Source organism: Silene latifolia, chromosome 11, assembly GCF_048544455.1.
Source record: "Silene latifolia isolate original U9 population chromosome 11, ASM4854445v1, whole genome shotgun sequence".
Taxonomy (NCBI): Eukaryota; Viridiplantae; Streptophyta; class Magnoliopsida; order Caryophyllales; family Caryophyllaceae; genus Silene; species Silene latifolia.
Genome location: NC_133536.1, coordinates 170,035,834 through 170,057,688, shown reverse-complemented (window position 1 = coordinate 170,057,688; position 21,855 = coordinate 170,035,834). Strand labels below are relative to the sequence as shown.

The following is a 21,855-nucleotide window of genomic DNA, read 5'->3' as shown; positions in this document are numbered from 1 at the left end:
ATTTTCAAAAAAATAAAAACCCAATTTCAATCAAAAATTTCGAAAAAGGGGCCTTTAATTAGCGCAAAATCCGGTCAAAACTCTGTCCGTTTGTCGTGTCAAAATTCGGGCCACAAGCCCATTTCAAATCTCACTTCGAGTCCACTCCTACAACTACACTACAGTTGGCTAGGACACACTTTTTCAAAGACCTTGTCTTTTTTCAAAACTCACTCAACACAAGTGGCACACACCCACTTCACGAGTCAAAACTTTTCTTTTCTAGCAAGTGTGATAGAATGGTCGATCGTGTTTTGATTCGTCATCGATCTCTTATCCAGTTTCCAAGATGCCTGGGTCAAGTGATGAAACAAACCTCCAGCGAATTCAAGAAAATAGTGATCGAATCCTAGCCGCGATAGCCCAAATGCAAATCACTCAAGAACAAACCTATGACCGCCTCGAACTTATCGAAGGCCGCATCTTTGATGTAGAGGGAAAGTTACCTCCTCCTGAAAAAGAAGTACTACAGTTTTCTGATGACGAGTCTAAAGATGAGAACCCTTTCCAAGGGACGACCGCAGCTGAGAAAAGACTCCAATACCTAGAGGAGCAATTGATGTACCTTAAGGGGAATGACATTTACAGGGAGAACAATCGTAAGTATGAAGCCGTCAATTCCAAATTGCCCACTAACTTTAGCATGACGGATATCCCTAAGTTTAAAGGACAAGAGAATCCTTTGAACCACATCCGCGCCTTCAAGGATTACATGTCTATCAAAGGCATCAAACCCGAGATGTTCTTAAGGATCTTTCCTTCATCTCTTGACACCATCCCAAAGCAATGGTTCTACACTTTAGATCACAAAAAGGTCGCTACTTGGGAGGACGCCGCCATCGAATTCTCGAAACAATACGCGGATAATGCCGAGATACAAGTCAACATGCGCACTCTAGAGGTTCTTACCCAAAATGACAAAGAAGGATTCACCGACTTCCTAAGTAGGTGGAGGAAGACTAGTACCCAACTAGTTGAACGCCCGGATGAGGCCACTCTTGTGGAAAAGTTCGTGGATAATCTCAAGCCCATATATGCCAACCATTTGAGATATCAAAACATCAAAACCTTCAAAGACTTAACTGTACTAGGGACACGAATTGAAGACGACATCCGTAAAGGACTCTTGTCCAAAACGGTAGGTCGAGGGTACCAAGGGTCCACAAGTCGTTCATACGGCTCTACTAGCAAGACCGACGAAGTTAACCTTCTCGAACCATCCAAGAAAACTAGCCCACCAAGGAAGTTCACAAACCTTGGAGATACATACTCCAACGCTCTAAAAAGACTAATGAAGCAAGGTAAACTCCAACCCATTGGGCCTACTCCCGAACCTGAAAGGAAGTCCAAATTCTGGGACGAAAATTTCTACTGTGAATATCATAGAGGCAAGGGGCACGATACAGAAAAATGCTACAAGTTGAAACACGTGCTTCAGGATATGATTGAAGACGGTCGGCTTCCAATTCCACCGGGAGGTAAACCCAACAACACTCAGAATCCTCTTGGAGTTCTAGTGATTACAAGTGACGAATCTACCTTAGATTGCTCACATCTCATTTCTCCCACCGAAAATGAAATTCATGCAATTGAGAAAGAGAGACTCTACTCTACCATCTCCCCTACCATTTTCGACTTCATCGCATGGGCAAGGAGTGTAGATAGACAAGTGTGGGAATTAGAAAGCATGGTAACGACCTTACGCAATCCCAAGGCAACGCCTAAAGGACGCGTACCGTTGACTTTCTCTCAAAACGCCACTATGCAAGAAGTAGTCGCCGTGGTCGACAAGCTAGTCAATCAAATCATACAACTAGAAAGTGACATCATAAGGATGAAGGAACTAGCTGCAATCAATGGGGTTTGGGCCGATGACGACGAGGACGAATATCTCATCGAAAACTCCTTAGTCAAAGAAATAGTCCAAAATGGCGGAGACCAAGATGTGGATCACCTAACTCGCTCGGGTCGTCCATACCAAAGCACCACTCAAAATGGTCCAACCAATGTCATCACACCAAGTGACAACGAAGACGACCCCACCGATCATTTGCTCAAGCAATTACGAGAAAACCAAGGTGATCTTTCGGTCCGGCAACTAGTGGCAAGCTCATTCCCGCATCGCCAAGCTTTACTGCAAGCTTTGGCCAAACTGAATGTAGCGCATAATTCTACTCCCGAAGATGTAGTCAACTTGGTCTTCCAAGAATCACCAAGGTTAAGTAATCCTATTACTTTCTCGGATGAAGACTTGCCACCTTTTGGCGCTAGTCACAACCTTGCTCTATACATCACCGTCATTTGTCTAAAGAAGAATGTGCCAATGACCTTGGTAGATGATGGCTCCGCGGTCAACGTCATACCCCTCAAAACGGCATACAAATTGGGCATGAAAGAGTCGGATTGGACTCCCACCAATCAAGGTGTACGTGCATACGACGGTACACGACTTAAAAGTGGTTGGACTTGCTAGCCTAACCATAGCCACGGGACCAATCGAGCGAAAAGTCAACTTCCAAATAGTGGACATCGAAGCTTCATTCAACATACTTCTGGGAAGGCCTTGGATTCATGCTTCCAAAGCAGTAACATCCACCCTTCACCAAAAGATCAAGATCCCACTCAATGGCAAAATTGTGACGATCACTTCATCGCCTATCAAAGCAATAATTGAGAAGCAATCAAGCAATCAAATCCCTACGGATCCCATATATGAACTTGGGGGCTTCCAAAGTGTAAATGTCATAGAAAGTGAGTTGGCACCTTTATACTATAATCCCTACTCTAACTTGGTGGTCAATCACATGCTCAAAAATCAGGGATACTTCCCTGGAATGTCTTTGAACCCGATTCGGAAGAACACCTTCGCGCCATACAAGAAAGGCAACTCGTCGAGAATACCACTTGGACTAGGGTACAAACCCACAGCTGAAGAAGTTCTCGAAATGCTCGCCCAAGTCCAAAATCGCAAGTATGTAGGAGTCCAAATGAAGCCATATCTCCCCACCTTAAATGGATACTTCGTTCAAGAAGGAAGTTCAGAACTCTTTCACGGGTTTCCCGAACCTTGGCATTACCTTGAGAGGAAGTTAGCCGGAATCGAGATCTTTCACGATTGCTACTTCATTCCTCCCGAAACGGTTCCTACCGTCAAAACCCGTCAAGCACCTTGCTTTGACGAACAAGCCGTTAGCCTATTGTTTGGAGAGGACCGATTCATTAGGGCCGCGCAGGATGAAATCATTACTATGATACTTCAGGACGATCGCTTCAACCCCACCGCGTTGATCACAGAAACCGACACAAAATAGCAAAAGGGATGGAGGAAATCCATCAAATGGACCAACAATCAAGGAAGACTCTTCAAGCTCACTACTGGAGAAGGAGAGATGTTCAAAGGAGAACCAGAAGACGACGAGTTCGAGTCGGAGTCGGAGTCAGAGTCGGAGTCTAGAGAACTCGTTAGAGAGTCTACTCCTGTTATCATCCCCACTCCCTTCGTTTCTCCTAGCCTAGCATCTAGTAGTCACAGTAGTTCGGGAAATGCCCCAATTACTGTTCCTTTACCGCCACTGACCATGGATCAGTTGGCCTCTTTGTTTCAACTTTACTCAAATTTTAATATGAATAAATCAGGTTCTGCTTACTCTTTGCGTTATCTTGAGTGCAATTCTGTTTATGATGATACCGAGGATGACCAAGACCCAGACTTAACCGAAATACCTCCCTACGTAGCCAAAGAAATATTACAGGAAAGGGAAGGGGGACCGAATGGTGAGGACACCGAACCCGTCAATGTAGGAACTGAACTAGAACCCAAAGAACTTAGGATAGGGACTACCTTGAGCTCTACCGAACGGGCCGACCTCATAGACCTCCTAAACGAATTCAAAGACGTCTTCGCTTGGTCCTACAAAGACATGCCAGGAATCGACAGGGATATTGCCGAACATAGAATTCCGATTAAGCCAGGTTTCAAGCCTGTGAAACAGAAGCTCCGACGAATGAGAACAGAATGGGCTCTAAAGATTAAGGAAGAAGTGGATAAACAATTCAAAGCCGGGTTCATCAAAGTTTCCGAGTATTCTGACTGGGTAGCTAACATAGTACCCGTACCCAAAAAGGATGGGAGAATCCGAGTTTGTGTTGACTTTAGGGATTTGAACAAAGCAAGTCCAAAAGATGACTTCCTCCGCCTCACATCGACATATTGGTGGACAATCTGCAGACCACGCATTACTATCCTTCATGGATGGGTATGCGGGTTATAACCAAATCAAGATGGCCATGGAAGATATGCATAAGACCGCGTTCGTCACCCAATGGGGAACCTATTGCTATACAAAGAATGCCGTTCGGATTGATCAATGCCGGAGCTACATACCAACGCACCGCAACTACACTCTTACATGACATGATGCACAAAGAAGTTGAGGTATATGTAGATGATATGATCGTCAAGTCCAAGGAGAGAGAGGGACATATTGCGAACCTTCGCAAGTTCTTCGCAAGGCTACGGAAGTATAACATGAGACTCAATCCTCAGAAATGCACATTTGGGGTAACGTCTGGTAAACTCCTAGGATACGTCGTTAGCCAACGAGGTATAGAAATAGATCCTTCCAAAATCAAAGCTCTGATTGAAATGCCACAACCCCAAACAGAAAAAAGAAGTCGGAGGATTCTGGGAAAAGTTCAATACATAAGTCGATTCATATCGAAACTTACGATGATTTGCGAGCCTATCTTCAAGAAACTCAAGAAAACAGACCACACCATGTGGGATGATGATTGTCAAAAGGCGTTCGACCGAATCAAGGAGATATTGGCTAAACCACCAGTGCTCATGCCACCACAACAAGATCAACCTCTTGGTTTGTATCTTACGGTAACCAAAACCGCCATGGGTGCCATGCTAGCTCAAACCGTAGGAAGTGAAGAAAGAGCTATTTACTATCTAAGTAAGAAGTTCTTGGAATACGAGTGCAAATACTCACAACTCGAAAAGACGTGCCTCGCTCTTGTGTGGGCAACGAAGAAGCTACGCCACTACATGCTTAGCTACTCCGTTAAGATATTCTCCAAAATGGATCCAGTCAAATACCTCTTCGAGAAACCCGTCCTCAACGGACGCCTGGCAAGATGGACCATGATGCTCTCGGAATTTGACCTCAAATATGTGCCACTGAAAGTAATAAAGGGTCGCGCCGTCGCCGAATTCTTCGCAGAAAATCCCATCGACGATGCACAAGCCATAGATACTTGGTCATTTCCCGACGAGGATATACTTCAAACAGAGGTAGACTCCTGGGACCTATACTTTGATGGAGCATCAAACCTAAGAGGATTTGGGATAGGAGTGTTGCTCATTTCTCCTGAAGGTGAGCATATACCGATTGCTGTCAAACTCGACTTCGAGGTGACAAACAACGCCGCAGAGTATGAGGCTTGTCTAATTGGACTACAAGCGGCAGTCGGCTTAGGCATCAAAAACCTCCGAGTGCATGGGGATTCGTCACTAATCATCAACCAAGTTACGGGATCCTGGAAAATCCGAAGTGAAAGCCTAGCACCCTATCAGGCTAGGATAGACCAAGTCGCTCAATTCTTTGATCACGTAACCTACTTACACCTACCTCGAGAAGAAAATCAATTTGCAGACGCTCTTGCGAAACTTGCATCCTTGATAAACATGCCAGATTATATGATGAAAATGCCTTTGTGTATCGAACGACGGTCGGAGCCGGCTTATGTCCATCAAATTACTGATGAAGAAGAAATCGCACAGGAACCCTGGTTCCAAGCAATCCTGAACTTCAAGCTTAATGGTACCTATCCACCAGATATGGACAAGAGGGGACAACGAGCTATACGCCTATTGTCTTCGCAATACGTTCTCATGCAAGGAGAATTATACAAAAGAACACCTCTTGGTGTAATCCTACGTTGCCTTGATCATTCACAGGCACGAAAGGTGATGGAAGAAGTCCATGACGGAGAATGCGGTCCTCATATGAGTGGACCTATGATGGCAAAGAAAATCACACGTCTAGGGTACTATTGGACCACAATGGAATCCGATTGCATCAAATATGTGAGACATTGCCACAATTGCCAAATCTTCGGGAATATACAACATGTCCCTCCTTCGCTGCTCTATACAATGACCTCTCCTTGACCGCTCTCCGCATGGGGAATTGACATAATTGGGAAAATAACCCCAGCCGGAACAGGAGGTCACTGTTTCATCCTAGTAGCAATCGACTACTTCACCAAGTGGGTAGAAGCGGCTTCCTACACCGCTCTTACGGCCAAAAATGTAGCCAAATTCATACAAAATAACATCATCTGTCGATATGGTTGCCCACATGAGATCATCAGTGATAATGGGTCCCACTTCCAAGCCGAAACCGAACAATTGCTAGCCAAATACAAAATCAAGCATCACCACTCCTCGCCCTATAGACCACAGACTAACGGCGCGGTAGAAGCGGCTAACAAGAATGTCGTCACAATCCTCAAAAAAATGACTGACAATTATAGAGATTGGCCAAGCAAAATACCCTTCGCTTTGTGGGGGTATCGAACATCCGTCAGGACGCCCACTGGGGCTACTCCTTTCTATTTAACTTACGGCATGGAAGCCGTACAACCAGTTGAGCTAGAAATACCGTCCCTGCGCATCTTACTCGAAAGCCAAATTCCGGAGGCCGATTGGAAGAGGGATAGATACGAAGAACTCATCCTCCTGGATGAACGTAGGCTTCGTGCCTTGCATAATGTCCAAACATATAAAGCACGTATCAAACGAGCTTTCAACAAAAGGGTTAGGCCAAGAAACATCAAAGAAGGAGATTTAGTTCTTAAATCGGTCAGAGCTCTTTACTGTCGACCCAAGGGGAAAATTCAAACCTAATCGGGCCGGACCATATCTAGTCAAATCAATACTCCCAGGGGGTGCGGTTAGAATCACAGATCTAGACGGGAATGAGTTCTCAAACCCCACAAATCTCGACCAACTAAAACGATACTATGCCTAGAATAGAGACAAAAACGCGCCTCGCGTAAACCTACATGTCGCTCTTGTGGCACTAAACAAACGGCCCCTGGCCCATTTGAATGTCACCATGCTCATGCATCTTGGCAAACTTGTCATCCTCGTATCATCAAACAAACTAAATTCGCACCTCCCGAGTAAGCAAAGGCTCATGCTTATTTTCTATGTTCATTACAAGCTCTTGCTTCGAACAATTATTCTTTTACATTTACTCGAACTACGCGCAAGGGTTTGATTTCGCTTTCTTAAAGTGAATACGTAGGCAATCCTTCATGGGATTCAACCCACCATTATATTTAAAATGTAAATAGAAGGACATTTGCATTGCATTTGAAATTCGACAAGAATAATTAAGGAAAATCAAACGGTTTCATAACCACTTAACCTTTTTATTTCATTTAAATTCTAATAATAATAATACGGCAAATAATAAAAAATAGACTAGGCTAGGATTCTAAAAATCCCTCCTTTCTTATTACAACAATAATAATAATAATCAGATAATAAATAAGACTTGGGCTATTCCTCCATCTTTCCCTTGCCCTTGTCATTTTTGTCATATTTCCTGTCACGACCTCGAGCCGGGCGCTCTTGCACCACTTCAGACCTAATCACCAACGGTCTTTCTCGAGGCCTGACTTTTCCACTCTTGCTAACCATCATCTCTGCGACAGGAGTAGTCTTCGATTTCTTCGAAGGATGAATGACTTGGAATCCGGCTTCTTCTTCTCCTTCAGTCAGATGCTTCTCTTTCTCCTTCTCTCCCTCGCGCACCTTGTAGTCAACAGGCTCGCGCTTCCTCAGTCTTTCGCGCTCTTCCGAAGTTGCGGCCTTCCTCCACATCAGATAAGAGTCCGACACCCACAAGGCATTGGAGGAGAAGTTCAAGAACCACATGTTTCTTTGGGCCCACTTCATAGCCCACTCTCTTCGGCTCTTTGTAGTAAGCGCCATAGCAGTCTGGAATGCAGTGTCAAGCCTAGGGATCATCCGCTTCAACCCGACTTGTCTCATCAATCTCTCGGGAAAGATGCATACCATAAACTCCAATCCAGAATGCGGACGGACCTCGTAGGATCCAAAGAAGACACCCCGGTGATGGACTTGAGGTGCCACCACGGAACGACCCATCCGATCGGCGGGCCATCATCATTCTTGACTTGTTCTTCCAATAATCGCAGACCGGGTGAAGTCCACCATGTGTACCGTGTCCTCATCGAAATCATACGGGCATGATAGGAAAGTGCATGAACCGGGGGCTCGAGCAATCGGAGCCGTTCCATAAGCCAAACCTACCAAAAAAACAGGTATTAGACACCAAAAAAAAAAAAAAAAAAAAAAAAAAAAAAAAAAAAAAAAAAAAAAAAAAAAAACGAAAAGAAAGAAAAAAGAAAGAAAGAGATGGGTGTCTTTTACCTGTAGGATAACGGGACTCCCCAAAAATGGAAGATCGCGGTTGGATTTCCTATTGTCCAAACCCAAGATGATCTCCCCCAAACATAGACAAGCTGGGCTCCTGCGCAGCTCCATTTGCTCAATAAGGCCCAATAGACGAGGATCACCTCTCAAATCTTCATCAACGTGTCCCTGAAAGACATAAACATGAAGCAAGCAGAAGCCAAATGCTCTCCTCCTAGCAACATAAGAGACAGTAGGGTCGGCCCTGTTGATGAATCGGTCTATAAAATCTAGCATCCTCACGCCCTTCGGAGTAACAAGGCGATCTACCTCAAGTCTAGTAAGTCCAAGCAAATCTCTAAACTTGCTCTTATACCCCTGAGCAGTAGAAGGGATGGCAGGTAAATGTTCGGGGTCCCATCCGCCAATAGCAGCAATTTCCTCCGGAAAAGGACAAATATCACCTCCTGGGAACGCAAAAACATGGTAATTTGGGTCCCAATAATCAAGGCAAGCGTCCAAGAACGGTTTTACAACCTTAATAAGTTTCAAACTCAGCAAGGACCCAAGGTTATAAGCACCCATGTCATGTTTCTCAATGTTCGAAAACTCATTAGTCCATTCCTTCAAGCGAACCTCTAAGGTATTCATGATGATAATTTTCTCTTGAAAATTTTTGAGAGTTTTTATGTGTGAATCGACGAAGAAGAGACGGAAGAATTATATGATTTAAAGCTTCGTCGACGCTTCTATTTATACTAATTGCTGTTTCCAAAAATCCGTCAGAACCGACCTGCTTGGGAACAGGCGCGGCACACTCTTGCGCCTCTTCAAAGGGACGCGACTCATGCTGCGCCTCTTCCCCAGCCTTATCTCTGTGATTTCCGCGTTTGGATCTTTCCTAATTCTATAAGCGAATAATTTCCTATTCCTAAGGGATTTTATTTTGGTAAATCCGTAATTTACCATGCTTCAGGTTTCCTTAATCCGCAAGCGCGCATTTCGAGGCGACGTCGACATTTTCCGCCATTTTTTCTCACACTTTTATATTTAATTTTCATTTTAATTCTTCTTTATTTCAACATTTTACTTAAGTCATTTTTCTTAATTTTTAATTCTAATTTCTAACTTATAGATTTCTCTTTTTCTTTTTTTTTTCGGGGGTAACCCTCCCTACCGTCCGGTCATTTCCGACAAAATTTTTGCACTTTCACATCCTTTCGAGTCTCATTTTGCACTAATTAAAGGCCTTATGTGTATATAAAAATGTATGTTTTACGTGATTTGTCTATGTAAATTTCGGCAGCATAACGGTGTAAACCGTTGTCTACCAAACCTGTTCAAAGGCTAACCTGCAGGTACAGATAACGCAACCCAGCAACAAAAGGCACTCAGGCCGTCGTATATACAACAAAAAAGCAAATATACAAGCAAACTGGGGGCTTCGCCCCAAACAAGTCCAAATGTAAACTGGGGGCTTGCGCCCCAAACAAATCCAAAAAATGTTCAAAATCAAAACCAGGCAGACTACTGCTGAGCACCCTCCAACTCGGCAACCCTCGCCATAAGAGCGGCGATCTCGGCATCCCAAAACTCGAGCTCCCTCGACAAACGAGCCGTCTCCTCCCGAGACTGGGTCAACTCTCGCTCCAGCTCTCGATCGGCCTGCGAACAACAAGAAATTGGCTCATGTCAATCAATTCAAACAAAACTAAAACCAAAGATCAATGAAAAACAAGTGAGGTTCATACCTGACGACCTCGACCGCCGACGAGCGCCTCGATGGCTGTAGCTCGTAGCCGGTTGGCCACCCTCCAGAGTGCCACAAACCGAGATGGCGCGACCTGCATTTTCAAAAGAATTTTCAGTAAACTGAACAAGTTCAATCAAAAGTGTTCTTGCACGAAAACTGCGCAAAATAAGAACTCACCCTCCGAATCAGATGCTGCCAGTCATCTAGGCCAGCATCCGTCACAGCCACGTCGAAGTCACGCAGCTCGGAGATCGTCGTCCTCCCAGTAGCGTCAGTGTACTCGAGGGTCTCGGGGTACTCTGGGGGCTCGATGCCCGCCGCCTCAACCTCCTACGAAGACAAATGGCTCTCGTTAATCGATGATCTTTCGTCGCAATTCTCGAAAATCAAAATCCAACAAGAAATAAAAAGACACTCACCACTACCGGCCAATACGCCAACCTCCCGTAAAGGAACGTCGAGTAATCCTCGTCAGGGAGAAGAAGGTCGTCGCCACTAGCACCAGCCAAGTCCGCCTCCCTCTCAGCCTCAGAAGGCTCCCTAAACATCGTCCTAGGAGGATCGACGGGAACCGTCAACGCGCCCCGAAAGCACTGACGAGCTAACCGCTCGCCCAGATACCACACAGGACCCATCGACGTCCACAACAGCAGCCGACTCGAGCTCCTAGGTCGAAGGACCTCAGCGACAAAAGGAGGCGCTCCAGTGTACTCCGCCCAAGGTCTGGGCACCCACTGCGATGATACGAAGGCAAAGGTCATTCCTATGATCAATTTAAAACAAAGTATGAGAAGAATAAGTGCATACAAATGGGATACTCACGCTGCTCGGCTGAAGAGCGTTCACGTCCCGCCGGTAGACGTTGTGAGAAGAGCGCTTGCTCTTTGTCCGGCACATGACCCAGTCCCTCACCACGGGGTAGGCCCTCTCCAGTGGCTCCGTCCTCTTGGGCGCGAGGCCCGGAAAGTAAGAGTACACCCACACCTGCAAAGCATAATTATCAATGACGATATTTCGTGATTCAACAAAGAAAAGAATTTACTTTGGTCTAAAGGAAGGTTCATACCTCCAACAGTAGCCCAGGCCCGACGGCGCCAGGAGAAGTCCCCTTCTCCATCGACTCCGGACGAACCATGGCCCTCATAAAGCGGATGAGGACCGCAAAACCAGCGATGACCGGTCCCAACGCCCTAGGGAACTCAAGTCGAAAGAAAGGGGAGAAGCTTCGTCGTGACCTCTCACCCTTGTCTCCGAGGTAAATCGAAGACAAGAACCACCAAAGCCAAAGACGAGCCCTCTGCTCAGCTGTACAAGGAGGAGGAGCAGTCTCCCTCCCGTCAATCACCACCGATGCCGGGGTCTTCCCCGCGAAGTAATCTCGAACATAGGTACTGGGTACCAAACCCGGCACAGCAACAGCCTTCGGCGACAGGTTCCAGCCGATCAACCTCCTCGCCTCGGCCGAATCCGCCCTCATGCCAGTCTCCGGCCACACCATCTCCTCAGTCCTGCACGGCAGACCGGAAATCATGCCGTAGTCCTCCAAGGTGACTCCCACCTCACCAAAAGGCAGGTGAAACGTGGAAGTCGTATCCCAAAATCGATCCAAGAAAGCGCGAACCAGGCTAAGGTTGGCCCGCAACTTCCTCTTCACGATATCCCTCCGACACTGGACGGAGGACCGAACGCTCCACGCTCGATCATGGCTCTCTCCTCCGCCGACAGCCGCTCGTAGTGCTCCATCGCCGTCGTATACCCCGAGAACGACCGGATGTTCCCGGCCTCCTATTATGGTTCAAAATAAAGCTATCTTTAGTTTTGAGTGAATTTGAAAGTAAATTAAACAAAAGAAGAAAGGGGTAGGTAATGAGTTAGGGAATTCCTATTTACCAAGCTCTTCACCGTCCTGTAAGACAAATGACCCTCTGCAGCCCATATAAGGTGCCTACTCTCCCAAGTCTCAGCCCACGCGGGAGCTCCCCTCAGCTGACGACCCCCTCGTCCTAGGTGGGCCCGTCTCGGAATCTCCTCCTCATCAGCGGCCTCTTCCTCGGGAACCTCGTCTGCAGCAGCCATCACCGCAGCGGTGAAGGCCTGCTCCAAAGCCTCCTCAACAGCAGCAGCGTCTATATCCATGGGGGTCCTCCCCGAAGTAGAAGCATCATCACCTGCAGCATTAAAGTGAATTCAGGCCGCGTCACGTGACGACAAGCCTTTGTTAAGAAATTTCCGAGCCTCAAATGCCCGGGAATTCCCCATTTCTGGCCATCCTTGGCCATGTTCTCGCCAACCCAATCACTCATGTGACAAATTGGGTCAAGTCAAGTCCGAGTCAAAGCCTAGTTCCGGGTTCAAGTCGGAAATTCGGCAGCATTTCGCTACAATGGCGGTTATGCCCTAGAAAAGTGTCCTGCAAAAGTTGTCGCAAACCAAGATTCCGAGATGACAGGAAGTTTACCCATCACCCAAGGGTCCCAAATATCAAATTTCATCACAAATGGGCAATCCTAAGGCCATTTTCGAAGCAATTTGCGGTTTAGCTGTGAAACCGTCTCAAAATTCGCTCAAGGGCTCAAAACTCGATGAAAATTCAAAGCAAATACATGGTTATGTTCCTAACATTACCTATTATCCGTTCCTAACATCAATTTGGCAAGACAAATCCATTTGGGGGAAAAGCCCCAAATTTTCGATCAAAAGGGTCGAAAACCCTAATTATTGCGACTCAAAATTCGACAAAAATGGATGGTTAATGCAAGATTAAGACACATACCTCGATTAGTCATATTTCAAGCAAGCTTTTGAATCCAACCGTGAAGGAAATGGTGAAGATTTGAAAGAGAAATTGAAGAAAATAAGTTTCGAAAATAATGAACATAAACCTTCTGATTTCGCGTTTTTACGCAGGAATTGCCAAATTGGGGAAAAGACGCAGCAGGTGCTGCGCCTCTTCCAAGAGACGCAGCTCTTGCTGCGCCTCTTCCTTTTGTTCCCTCCATACGAATTTTCAAAAGTTCGTTGTGAGTTCGTTATTTGTGGGCCCATCTTTGGTGCGCCTCTTCCTCGATGCTATTTTGTCATTTTGGTCCGTTTCGACGATTTTCTTTCGTTCCGGCCCATGTTTATCCCAGCGCGACAGTATTTTGCAGTATTGTCCCAAACCCATTTTACCCCGCGCATCAGTATTTTGCAGTATTGCTCAATTTATTCTATCCGGCGCAGTAGTATTTTGCAGTACTGCTCACTCGAAGTTTCTCCCCTGACGATCAAGATGTTCCTAGTCGTCAAGATAGTCAGCCCAACGAGAGTTTGCTTGAGGACAGAGACAAGCAGATTCCCCCAAAGCTATCAGTATATTCCCCAACAAGAGTTTGTTTGAGACCAACGCAAGCAGATTCAACCTCCAAATTTCGCCAAAGTTCGCTTGAGACCGACGCAAGCAGACTCCCCCAGCAGTTTCTACCGACGTCCTGCTATTTTCAATATCTCTTGTTCCCCGCAGAGTTCGACCAAAGTTCCCTGTGACCCCTAATGCCTTCAGACACCAAGTTATCTTCAGACCAAAGAGTTTTGCCGAAGCGTCTTCAGTCCCGTTTCGCCCAGGGGTATCTCAGGTATGATCTCTTCTTATGGCTGGCGAGCCTCCTTACGTAGTCTAATGGACTTTAAACGACCCTCCCCGATAGTCGACAGACTCTAAAATGTTCCCGACGATAGGTCCTTGGCTCAGACCCCTTGAGCCGCCTCGCGTCGCCATAGTCGTCAGGTTGTAATCTTCGATTGACCTGATGGCTATACTTTGACTTTCGCCTTGTCCAAGCCTCAGTCAAAGTGGGGGCTCTGTAGACACCTCGTTTCTGCACCTCTCGCAAACCACCCGGTGATGATTGGGCCGCATGTTTGATTCGCGGGACGATTTGTGACAATTCGTAAGATTATCGTCAAGTGATTGCTCAAATATTAATGTCAACCTCTTAGTTGTCATCTACGTCCCGATACGGTCGTTTTGGCAGTAATTAGAGTGCATTCGGAGTCCGGGTCAAAACCGTCTCCATTTTTCGATAGTTTGTTAAATCCCGAGTCAGAATGTTCTGGAATGTTCCGGATAATTCTATTCCATATTTCTCAAATTTTATCTTTTGGCAAATAATATCCCGCAATATTCAAAAGATAATCGAATCAATTCCGTCCTACCATAACTTAAACACGGAAATCTTTCTTAAACAGGAGGAAACCTCCTGGGAATAGACGCAGCAGGTGCTGCGCCTCTTCCAAGAGACGCAGTGGCTGCTGCGCCTCTTCCCAGGCCCTTCTTTGCATGATTTACGTATCTTTTTTATATCTTTCCGAGATTCACTTCCAAAGAGTCTCCGAAACCCTAAACCTCCGTGTGATTAGTATAAATAGGAGCTTTCGTTCCTCATATTTCTCACGCGAGTGTCCGCCCTTCTCTTCTCCCTTTGCATTCTAGACTTCGTTCTTACTAATTGGCGCCTACGTGCTTGAACCTTCGACCACGTAAGCTCGGATCTTTCCGGGTACTAGCCTCTCCGTTGCATGACCGACCAATTTGACCACTACACTCAATCAATCTAATTAATCAATTTGTTAAATCGTTTTCCTCTTTCGAGGGCACTCTTTCCTTGCATTCGCGTCGAGCATTCACTAATCGATCTTCTTAGTTCATCTCGTTCCGTCAACATGTAAGTCTGAGGGTGTAATAATCTCTTATTTATTTTATTGTTATTTATTTACTTATCGTAATCCATTGTAAGATTCACGTCGAAAGCATCTTTAAAACCGATTTCTAAAACCGTCTTTAAAACCTTTTTTGCGGATTTCCAGTAGACAGACGTCGAGAAAAGACGCAGCAACTGCTGCGCCTCTTCGAAGGAGCGCAGCACCTGCTGCGCCTCTTCGTGAGGCTGCCGCAGTTCCTGCCTCTTTTCTTCTTCCTCGTCCTCTGTAATTCGTCTTTTGTTTTATTTGTTTTCTTTTGTTTGTTCTTTAATTCGTTCGTATAATTATTTATCATTAATAATTCGTATGTATATTATTCATTCATCATGTTCATGTTTTAATTGTCATTCATCCGACTTAAATCCCAAATAATCCAATATTTGCGGGTTTTCGTCATTAATATTCAATCCGAGTTTTAGAGGTTCAATTTCATCATATTGAGTTTCTGGGATTCATTGTTGATATATTTTGTATCCTGTTTAGTTGTTAATTCGTCATCAATTCATCATGTGTAGTTAATAATTCGTTTAGTTAGTTTTCAATTCGTCATTAATTAACATCGTCCCTTCATGTAATTAATCCGTCTAATTTCCGTCACCATTCATGTTTTACCGCTTTTATGACACCTTCATATGTAAATAATACATTAAATCACTTCCATCCGAGTCAATTAATTTAAATCAACCATTAAAATTAACAATTGACATTAACGGTTTCGATTCGGCTTTACGGCCGAGAACTCACCCCTTGGAACAGACGCAAAGAATCGCTGCGCCTCTTCCAAAGGGCGCGATGTTCTGCTGCGCTTTGTTCGGTGATTTTGTCCCCGAACTCCTTTCGCCTCGACCTAGTTTAATTAGTCTACGTATTAACTAACTAATATCCGTAATATCACTCTGTCTGTTCGTAATTTATTTCTTTTATTTCTTTTATTCTTTTTCTCAAATTATCCGTTTTAAAGGTATTTTCGACGTAAATCGCCTAATCCGATGTAATTAGTGTAATTTTCATTATTGTAATTTATAGTCATTATATTTCTTTTATTGTTTGTATGTTTTCACATGTAAGTCAATATTAACTCCAACTTCGACCCAATTGCATGTTAAACTAATTGTTCACCGACTTAGTCTAATTCTCACATGCTAGGATTAAATCAATGGATGTTGCATTGCATGCATATAGCCGACGATATATCAAGTACGAATAAACTCCCTAATCATTAGTAGAGGCCGCTATCGAGGCGGGCGGGATTAGGTGTTCGATCAAAAGAGCTTCCTAATACGTACCCTCACCCCTTACTCCAGATCTCCGTGAGCACCCGTGTTCATTGGCATCCACGAGAGTCATTCTAGACATAGAATGCTAAGGGTAACGATTGCTTAGTGTTCATGTCACTACTTTGTGTCTTGACATGACACGAGGTATTCGAACGGTTCCAATTTCCCATAAAAATTGGTGGCGACTCCTTACAAAATGCAAACGCTTGTTTTCGAGCCCCCTTCACCAAGCGCCCCCGTGGGCGGCCCGCTGTCCACAGAACTCCCTTGAAGTATTGCACTACTCACCATAGTGAAGGCGATAGTCTCAAGCTTCCGGATCGACTTCTTCTTTGTGAGGATGTCTTTCATGTATTTCGCATAGGCCGGCACGTGATTGATTAATTCCGTGAAAGGAATTGAGACTTCCAAATTCTTCACAATTTTCATAAATTTTCCAAGTTGGTCATCAAATTTGGGCTTGGCTTGACGACTTGGAAAAGGAAGTCTAATCACAATGGGCTCCTTCTCCTTGACCTTATCTTCAGTTTTCTTTGAGATTTCTTCTTTTGATGATTCTCCATCTTTGGAGTTTTGTACAATTTCTTCCTTATCACTAGCTTCCACAACTTCATCCTCAACTTGCTTCTTCGGTGCTTCATACCTTGTACCACTTCTCAAGTGAATGGCACTAACCGTTTCATGTCTTGGGGGATTACTTTGAAGTGGTAATTGCCCCTTTTGTCTTTGTGAGCTTGAAGATGCTAGTTGAGTCAATTGGGTTTCCAACATTTTGGTGTGAGCTAGGATGTTGTTGATGATAGTTTCCTTTGCTTGACTATCTTTTTGCATTTGAGTGAAAAATTCTTGTTGATTCTTTTGCATTTGGAGGACCGCTTTTTGAACATCAAAACCTTGGTCATTTTGTTGATTGTATGGATTTTGATTTTGGTAACCTTGGTTTTGGTTGTAAAAGGGTCTTTGATTTTGGTTTCTCATGGGAGGTGGGGTGTATGTTGTTTGAGGGTTTTGAACATTTTGGCTTTTGTATGAGAGATTTGGATGGAATTTGGTGTTTTCATTGTAATAGTTGGAATAAGGGGTACCACTCTTGTATGCTTGGAAAGCATTTACTTGTTCATTTGTTCCCCTACATTCACTTGAGTCATGTCCCAAAGTTCCACAATTCTCACATATCCCACTTGGGATTGATGAGGATGCCGTCATGGCATTAACATGATGCTTTGGTGATTTCGAGGCTTCTTCAAGTCTAGCCATAGCTTTTTCAAACTTCAAGTTGATGGTATCAATGTGAGCACTAAGTTGAGCACCCAATTGAGTAACGGAGTCCACTTCATGATTTCCTCCTCTAGTAGCCTTGCGAGGTCTACTATATTGTGAGTTATGGACCGCCATTTCCTCAATTTTGTTCCAAGTTTGATTGTCATCAACTTCGGTGAACATTCCATTTGATCCCATGTTGAGAATGTTCCTTGAATCTTCATATAGACCGTTCCAAAATTGTTGTACCAAGAACCACTCGCTAAGTCCATGGTGAGGACATGAGCGACAAATACCTTTGAACCGCTCCCAAGCTTCATACAAAGATTCTTCATCCCTTTGCTTAAAACCCGTAATATGAGCTCTTAGCATGTTAGTCTTTTCCGGTGGGTATAATTTTTTGTAGAAAGCTAGAGCCAACTTCTTCCAAGAATCAATTCCGAGAGTGGCCTTATCAAGGCCCTTCAACCATTGTTTCGCGGTGCCAATTAGAGAAAAAGGAAATAAGACCCATCGAATTTGGTCTTGAGTTACACCGGTTTGAGAAATCGCATCACAATAGTCACAAAAGGTCTCCATATGAGAGTGAGGGTCTTCAGTAGGCATCCCCCCAAATTGGCTCCTTTCGACTAATTGGATAAATGCGGATTTAGCAATGAAATATCCGGTTAGATGTTGTGGTGTGGGAGTACCATTGGGTAGGTTCTCCTCGGTGGGTACGGAATGTGATGAAAACTTAGGCATTGTGGGTTGATTTTGTGTTGTATTTTGTGTTGGGTTCTCCTCACCTTCTCTTGCAAAAGGGTTGATGAACTCAATAGTTGGTTGAATATCTACAACCTCACTAATACCTCTCAAATTTCTCCTAGCAAGTCTTCTATTGGTTGTCAAAGTTCTTTCAATTTTACGATCAAAAGGTAACAAATCACCTTGTGACCTTCTAGACATGCAAAATATCAAACAACTCGAAAACAATTAGAACAAACCTTGAGGAGTTTTACTCCCTCAAGGCAAAGAAAGACACAACTAATAACAATATAAGAAAATCTAAATCAAGATAACACCGTCCCCGGCAACGGCGCCATTTTTGGTCGGACTAAATCTTTTCGGTAACTTGTCGTTAGGAGCACCTAGACCAAAACACAATTTATAGCTTCACAAACAACTCTACAATTAGTAAAGAGGCAAGTAAAGGTCGGATCCCAAGGAACGGGAATTGAAATGAGATTTCTATTGAGACTAGTGGTGTCTTAGGTGTGTCACAATTTGGGTTAATGTAGAAGTTCACTAAACTAAATAGCAATGAAAGTAAATAAGCAAGATGAATTGAAAGGGTTGTAAACAATTGATAAAAAGCACTAGGGTGTCATGGGGTCATAGGGGATTTATGGGAATTGATCATACAAACATGTTCTCAAATTATAAGCAAGCAATTATTGTTGTGATGGATTGAGTTGGGTTATATCTTACAATCCTAGGAAAGTTTGGGTCCCGGAGCCGAATCGATTAGATTGTACAACACCTACAAGTCGACTTAGTCTTCCCTACTCAACAACATGCATGGTCTAATGAGACTCGAGTTGGTTTATGTCTTACAAGTCTCATTGAAAAGATGGGTGATGGGTAAAAAATGCAAGGATTCATAGGCTCGCATTTCATCAAACATAACATGTGCATGAGTTGAGATCAAAACAAGCAAGCAAATAAACCATGAAAACATATTAATTTAAGCATGAATCATTCCCCATGTTGGTTTCCCCTAATTACCCATTAACCCTAGCTATGGAACTACTCACTCATTATCGTGTTGAACATGCTAGCAAGGTTGTTAATCATACCAACAAAGTGAAATATGATGAACAAATGAAAGTAATTAGCAATAATTAAAAAGGGATTAAGAGAATTATACCTACTAATGATTCCAATAATAAAGCAAAGAATAATAGAAGTACTTGATGCTTGATTGAGAGGTTGTCAATCTCCCAATAATAACCATATAATCTTCAATTACCCAAAAATAAAGGATGAACAAAGGAGAGATTAAGGAAATAAAACTTGTATTAAAACTTGATTAATCGTTGATTATAAAAATAAAGAGAGATTTGATTGATATTAACTACTCTAAGAATTGATAAGAAGAACATGCTCTTCCAATTAGACTAATGGGGTATTTATAGTGGAAATTAGGTGGATGCATAAGGGTTAACTAAGGGCTTAAATGACGATTAAGTCCCTACTTATGGAAACACCGGTATTTTCTGAAGGATGGGCATCTTTCTTGAAGCTTGAAGAAACGAATTTGCGCTGTCTTGGAATCCGTGCGTCTTAGGCTCGGGACGGCCGGATTCGTGAGTCTCTGCCCAGGCGTCTTTGGGAGAAGACGGGCGTCTTCTGGTAGCTGCTGCCCGGGCGTCTTGTATGGAAGACGCACGGATTGTGGTGTTGGGGACGGACGTCTTCAGGGCAATCCGCACGGATTGCTGTTCAGCCTTGTTTCTTCTTATTTTCTTCCCTTTTCTTCATAAAATCCTTGGGGATTTCCTTGGGGATGCAAGGATCTTTCCTCATCATTGCCCAACTACTATAATATGTACAAAGGCCTTCTAATCTTGTCTCTCCTTGATGCTTGGTCATTGGATTCAATCAATTTAGTCTCATTTTGCCATGAAAATGCAAGGTTTGCACTCCTTTCCTACCAAGGACACAAAACCTCAAAGAATATGCAAAACAAAGAACTAAAGACAATAAATGACCCAAATATGCACTAAAAAGCATGGGAACAAGGCTAATTCGGGGACTAAATATGCTCTAATTATGGTCACATCAATATTCGGTTTTGACTATATTAAGTTACAAAGAAAGCACTTGATTGATGAGGATTATTACACTCATTACCAATTATTACACTCATTACACGTTAGACGCTTATAGAGAGAGAAAGTGAGTAGAGAGAGAAAGCTTACAGTTCCACGATTTCTTCAGCAATGGCGAGAAATAGACTGAATGTAAATAATAATAATACTCCACAAAAACACAAAAATATTAGTTCATAAAATAATAAACACAAAAATAGTAGTAATACGTTAAATAATACAGAATTAAGAGAGATTGTTGCTGAAGTTACTGCAGCTGAGTGTTCTAAGACAGCGGAATTACGATCGTTTAATTTGAGCAAGGAAGTGAGTTCATCGCCGGAAATTACTGTTACTAATGATACGGAGTGGAAGACAGTTGGAGCGAAAACAGGTACACCATTGGAACAACCTCGCGTCAAAATTAAAACAGGGGATGTTCAAGGTGAGCTTGAGTTTTGGTCTACGTCTGTATTCTGCTTTGTTTTGGGAGCCAATCCTCCTAATCATGTTATGGATGGCTTTGTTAGAAGAATTTGGAAGGATTTATCGATTGATAAAGTTGCGTTCCAAGCTAATGGAATTTGTATTGTTCGATTAAGTAAACAAGAGGATAAGGATTCTGTGCTTCAATCTGAACAGCTTTTATTTGATAATAAGCCTTTTATTATTAGAGATTGACAACCTGATGTGAAATGTGTGAAGGATAAGCCTGATTTGGTGAGAATTTGGGTACGACTGTATAATTTGGACCTTAAATTTTGGGGAAAGCCTTACCTAAGATTGTTAGCATGATAGGTAAACCTATTAGACCTGATCGTGCTACTGAGAATAAGGAGTATTTGGAATATGCCAGGTTCATGGTGGAAGTGAAACTGGGACATACACTGCCTGATAAGATTGAATTCATTGATGATAAGGATGTGGTGCAGGTTTAGGAGGTTTCTTATGAATGGAAACCTATTGTATGTTCTCAGTGTTTAGGCATTGGGCATGATGTTGCTATGTGTAGGAAACGTGCTGTTGAGGTGCGTAAGAAACCTGCTCAGAAAGTGTGGAGGCCTAAAGCTCAGGCTCCAGTTAAACCAGCTGCTGTGCCTGTGCAGGTTGCTCCTGTTCAATGTGTGGAACCTGTGCAGGAAGCAGAGGTGCTGCCTCACCTTGATCCTTCTGTGGTGGTTACCCCCATTCCTTTCAGAAGCAATCTGATGGCTTCACCAGGTAGCCTGGTTCATCGCATGTCTAGACTAGGGAGAGGAAGCAGCCAGGGGGGACCTACTGTGTTAGAGGTCATTCAGCAATCTCTGAGACAAAGCATATTGAATAGTATAGGGAAGGGGAGATCACCAACCTTTCAAAATGGTTAATATTGGCTTTTGGAATGTAAGAGGCCTTAATAAATGGAATAAGCAAGGTGATATAAGGAGATTCTTGCACATTAATAAAATTGGCCTGTTTGGTTTGGTAGAAACCAGGGTT

General features: G+C 43.7%; 1 protein-coding gene and 1 non-coding gene across 2 annotated transcripts in view; both read left to right on the top strand.

The window, feature by feature from the left end:
- Nucleotides 1-21,057, top strand: part of LOC141614345 (uncharacterized) — a 78,094-nt gene extending 57,037 nt beyond the window's left edge. Inside the window, exon 4 of the mRNA XM_074433097.1 lies at nt 20,621-21,057. Within this exon, the coding sequence (XP_074289198.1) occupies nt 20,621-21,057 (437 nt within the window). The remainder of the gene's footprint in view (nt 1-20,620) is intronic.
- LOC141616520 (small nucleolar RNA R71) lies at nt 17,790-17,896 on the top strand. Its single transcript, XR_012530864.1, has one exon. It is a non-coding gene; the product is annotated as a small nucleolar RNA R71 (small nucleolar RNA).
- Nucleotides 21,058-21,855: the final 798 nt, after the last annotated feature.